This window comes from Octopus bimaculoides, chromosome 22 (genome assembly GCF_001194135.2).
Source record: "Octopus bimaculoides isolate UCB-OBI-ISO-001 chromosome 22, ASM119413v2, whole genome shotgun sequence".
Lineage (NCBI taxonomy): Eukaryota > Metazoa > Mollusca > Cephalopoda > Octopoda > Octopodidae > Octopus > Octopus bimaculoides.
In genome coordinates this window covers 17,468,075-17,473,547 of record NC_069002.1, presented here as the reverse complement: position 1 = coordinate 17,473,547, position 5,473 = coordinate 17,468,075, and the positions used below count along the sequence as shown (strand labels likewise).

Genomic DNA, 5,473 nt, shown 5'->3' with positions numbered 1-5,473 from the left:
TAAAGACTTTTATTTAAATTGATATACATACAAAAACTTACATGTGAGAATTTTGCTACGTTGATAACAAATACAATATTTTTACCAAATTTTGGTATAGATCTATAAATACAAATATATATATATATATATATATATATATATACACATGTATATGTGTTTGTCCCCCACTTTTGCTTGACAATCAATGGTGGTGTGTTTATGTTCCTGTAACTTAGTGGTTTGGCTAAAAAGAATGATAGAATAAGTACTAGGCTTGCAGAGAATAAGTCCTGGGGTCGATTTCTTCAACTAAAAAACCCTTAAAGGTGGTGCTCCAGCATGACCGCAGTCAGATGACTGAAATGTGTAAAAGTATTAAAGAATAAGTACCTCACCAAGGAAACAAAGAAAAAGAAGAGGGGAATTAAGCAACAGAAGATGGTGGGGTGAGGGAGTAATGGGTTGTACACCCCAGAACAAATGACATGTTTAGCTGTGCTTCGCAGACATGATGGCAAAGGCATTGCCGCAAAGAATGGTTTGTGACACTCGCTGCAGCAGCCACCCCACTTCACAGGCCACAGTTACTCTGAATTTGCAGAGGAAATCAGCAATGCGGGTGTCCAAGAACATCTGAGGTCTTGACACTGATTGATAACGGCTGGTCAGGCTCCTGTATTTGTTTATCTTCCTCTCCTCTGTGTTACAGGTGGCAATACTCCGGTTTTGCAGCCGGAGAACATGTCACAATATTTTGACATTATACCTTGTACTGAAATAGACAACAAAGAAAATGACAGACATAATGGTGGAGGGGATGGGATGGGGAACAAACTGACAGTTTTAACAGTCTGACTTTATATCTGTTGTCTTTGACAACCTTGTTACCTAACTTCTAGGTTTTGGGCATTTGTTTATGATAAAATTAGTTTTGACTGAGGGAAAAGGGTGGAGTTTTTATTGAATGAACTTGTATATTTTAATATAATAGAATGAATTATTGTTGTTACTGTAGGAGTAAATTTGTTAACACCCTTATAGCAGTCCACAATTATACTGCCCCACCAGTCTGGGCATTACTTGATTGATTATGTGAATGGCTAGCCTAACCCCTTAACTTCAGATATTTTCAGCATCATAGCAACTATACTTGATTCATCTGTCACTTTCCCCAACTTTAGATGTTTAATGGCCATTTCAACTATATCCATATTTAACTGTCCACTTGAATAATTGGTTACTCTATTGTGTATATTTGGTGTAACTCCTCTTCCTCTCGCACATATTTCTCTGTCTTGTCTCCTCTTATTGCCAATGAAGGTAAGTACACCACTGTCATTCCTGCGCACACTTTACCCCATTGACATTTTGATTCACCCACAAGACTCTTGCTTTATAATCCAGAACTTCTGATCCTCTTATTGCAGAACACTAACAAAATTTCTGCTCTCTGTGAACCAGCTAGCTTCCCTCTCAGCTACATGACGGTGTTCTTTGATGTTCCCTTCCAGTTCTTCCATGCTTATCTTTTAACTGTTAGTGTTCTCTCTAAAGGTACTATTTCACTACTGTAACACCTTGTGGCTTGCACCTTGCTCCAGCCACAGATCCTGTGTACTATTGTAAAAACTACCAATTTGATAAGTGTTATTGGTTTCTGTTCTTTTCTTTCTTATTGTATACATCATCTAGAATAGCCCTGAACAAATATTTAGCAGAAGGATATGAATGTTTCATTTTCCTCACCTTCTTTGTCTCTCATTCTGTCTTCCTCTTATTCTGAAGGCACTAACCTGCAGCCTATATTGGATCGTACATTTTCCATCAGAGAAGTTAGTATTTACAGTCATCTGTCTCTCCTATTGTTCAACACCTGTTTTTCATGCTGGCATGGGTTAGACGATTTGGCAGGATCTGACAAGTCAGAGGGCTACATCAAGGACTATTGTCTACTGTAGCATGGTTTCTATCACTGGATACTCTTCCTATCATCAACCACTTAGTGGGTGCTTTTTACATGACTCTATCACTTGTGAGGTTAGCAAGTAACTTGTAAGACAAGACCCCTCAGCTGAGGAGATGTTAACATATGATAGAGGGACACAAATAGATGTCTTGTAGTGACTACCCCAGCTTGAAAAGGAGAGATGGTGAAGAGGTGTCAGGGCATACTCTCAAGTTACAGGAAGGTGAACATAAGTGGTCCAGGGATTGGACAGGGTAAAGGGGCAGGTAAGTTCTCAAGAGTGTAAATGGAGGACAGCAGATGGATAGAGATGGAGGTAGAGGTAAATGCAGGTGGAGGCAATAGGAGGCAGTACAGGTGATGTGGATAGTAGACAGTGTGCAAGAGATGCACTGTGCCTAGGGGGAGGTCAGTGGTATATTGAGGTGGAAATAGTGGGAGCTGCTATTGAGAGGGTGTATTGGGGAAAAGTGGAAGTGAAAGGGATATTCAGCAGAAAACAAAACAGTTAGGGAAGATTCTGATCTGTCTAGTTATCTATACATTTGGACAGTTATTGGTATACAAATATATTTACATAAGTTGTTAGAAAATTGGTTTCAAATTTTGGTACCAGGCCAGCAATTTTGGGACAGGGTTAAGTCAATTGTTACTAGTATTTGGACAAAATGCTGCTAAGCATTTTACCTGGTGTGCTAATAATTCTGCCTGCTCACTACCTTAGGTAACATAATATTACAAGATATGAATCTTTACAGCTGTTTCAGTGCATCCTGTAAATTATAGATATTATTGCACATGTTATGTGATTAAGTGTAAGAAAACCATAAAAAGTGACATCAGTACACATGAGCCATGATGCCTGAGTATCTATCTGCATCTGTACTGATTAGAAGTTTGATTTTAATAATCAGGCCTGTTCATTCTTGCATGCACACACACACACACCCTCTTCCTTATTTCTTGGTACACAGTGAGATAGCGTTTTTGTTTTTTAAATTAATTTGTAGGTAATTGGTTGTTTTACTAACTTTTCCTGTCTCTATTGCAGTTGGTGGCACTCCAGTGTATCAAACGACCCAGCTGCCTCCAGCCCCTGTACAACAAGCTCCAGCATACACAGAATCTGATGTTCAACAAATGAAGGATATGTTCCCAGGAATTGAAACCAATGTCATTCAGTCAGTTTTCATTGCGCAACGAGGCAACAAAAATGCAGTGATTAATTCACTGCTCTCAATGAGTTCAGAACAATAATCTAGTTGTTCGTCTCTTCACTAGTAAACAAAACGAAACGAAAAAAAGAAAACAAACTAACAAAATAAAACGGGGGCTGAATACCAGTATTAGATTAAAACAGTGTAAACAAACTAAACAGAAATATATATAAAAAGAAATTGAACTCTTCCGCTACCCTTCCCGACCCCACCCCACTCAATGAGGACCGTCTTGACATTGTTCTTCTTGCAGAGACTAATCCCATGATCCCTATAATCCCTACACACTCCCCTATGCTGGTAATATGATTGGGGGACCAGTTCTTGAGCACAGCTTTCACTGCTGTTACACCGTTCATTGATCATGCATAATTGCTTCTTGCCCTTTGTGTATTTTTTAAATATCTTCTGCAAACACTGCATAAGGAATAAGGGGAGGAGGACACCCTTCACTATGGAATAGTTTATATTTTTTTTTTTAATATTTATGTTCCATTTCTTTATTTCAAGAGTAATTAGTTAATTTTTCACCTGTAGCTATTACCATACCTTTATCCTTTCATTGTTCAGTTTAGATATATGGGTCTTTTTTGTCTTTTTCAGATTAATCTTTTATTCTGTTTAGTTAAAGATGTATCATAAAGCTGGGGCCCAAATTTTAGTTTTTTTCCCCCCCTATTCTTTTTTCTATTTCCTACTTCTCCCTTTTATCTATTCCTTTGTCTGTGGTTTGCAGACCAGTAAAAATTTAAATAGCATTAATTAGTCAATTTATTAACTAACAAAAAAAAGTTTTTTTGTTTCTTTTTTTTTTTTTCTCCTTTTTTTTTTTTTTATAACCTGGTCACTGACACATTGCAACTGCTTGTGTAAAACTTGCTTGCTGTAAATTTATTGTTTGGTAAACATTTCAATTATTCTGCAATTTTGGGTTTTTTTCTTTAACTTGTAATTGTCAATCACTCCATTTTGTTAATGCTTGCACTATGTTTTCTCTCTGAATGTTTTCTTAATGTTAAAGTGATAATCTTAATTTAGCAGTATGTACTAGTTTCCTTTGCTTATATAATAATGTATTCCACCCCACCCCCTTCTAGGCAGGATTTAGCTGAAAATTCAGGGGCTAGCTTTCTATATTGTAGGTCTATAGGAAATTACATTTATCTTCTTATCAATAAGACAGGATTTGCTCTTTTGTCTAGGAAACAAGGGGGAAAAAGACCTTGGCACAAGACTGCCTGTTTTTGAGCAATAAGGTTTTATTTAATGCAAGAAAGACAAAAAAGAAAGAAAAACTTTCTGACCCACCCCCATTGAATATTAAATACATTGACAAGGCTAATTTCTGTATGAAAATCACTGAGCCAAGATCTCAGTGTTTTGTTTGTTATTTATGTGATAGTAGCTTATGGCTGAGATATATCAAACATCTTTCACTCTTTACATGTTGGACTCCAGTCACTGTGCTGTTGGCCCTTGAGCAAGGCTCTTAACTCTAAGCCATGCAACCTTTTAAGCAAATAATGTAAGAAAATGATTATATATAAACCTTATTGTCTCAAGTCTTGCCAAGAATAAAAGAAGACAGAACTAGGTATACAAAACACTGACCACCGTCATCTTTCTACATGAACTTCCAAATCATTGCTAATTATTATTAATAGTTAGGGCAGTGAAGAAGGTTACTAGTTCAAACTGCTTCCTTTATGTTGTTGTGTACATAAAGTGTGATTTATTAAACTCGATTGTCTTCAGTGTTTTTCTGTCTTGATCTTTCTTTGATCTTTTTATAAATAATTATGACAATAAATGGTAATTTCGTTAAGGACTGTTTCAAATGTGATATATGCATCCATGTATTTATATAATAATAAATGCAAAATTCTGTCCATCCATATGAGACCCTTTATATTAGTCTACATTTCCTCTACATAGACATATTTTTGGAATCAGGATGATCCCGGGGTTGAAAATTTGCCCTTCATTTGGTTCTTGAACATCCAGCATTAAAATTTTAAAAGAACTCCCAAAATTTGTGAACTTACAAATTTTTCATTTAAACGGAGTTTAAAGTAATTCCATATTGGTAGGGTAGCAATACATGCTTTATTATTATTGCTCTCATTAGTTTTGGGCCACAGGTCCAGTTAGCCCTCTACAGGAGCTAGCTTAAAAGTCCGCATGGAATGTGGCTTTTAAGTTGGTATTTAAGCTACTTTTAAAAAAGAGGAATAAATAATAAGTTTGCAAGGTCCTTCCAGATGAATGTAGGTGATGTATAGTTTGATCAAAATGAATTTAATGTGTG

At 36.4% G+C, this 5,473-nt stretch overlaps 1 protein-coding gene across 1 annotated transcript in view; it reads left to right on the top strand.

Moving 5' to 3' along the window:
- The window catches only part of LOC106874286 (toll-interacting protein), a 271,164-nt gene extending 266,256 nt beyond the window's left edge, over positions 1 to 4,908 (top strand). Inside the window, exon 6 of the mRNA XM_014921961.2 lies at positions 3,000 to 4,908. Coding sequence (XP_014777447.2) covers positions 3,000 to 3,205 — 206 coding nt within the window. The 3' untranslated portion in view covers positions 3,206 to 4,908. The remainder of the gene's footprint in view (positions 1 to 2,999) is intronic.
- The last annotated feature ends 565 nt before the right edge of the window (positions 4,909 to 5,473 follow it).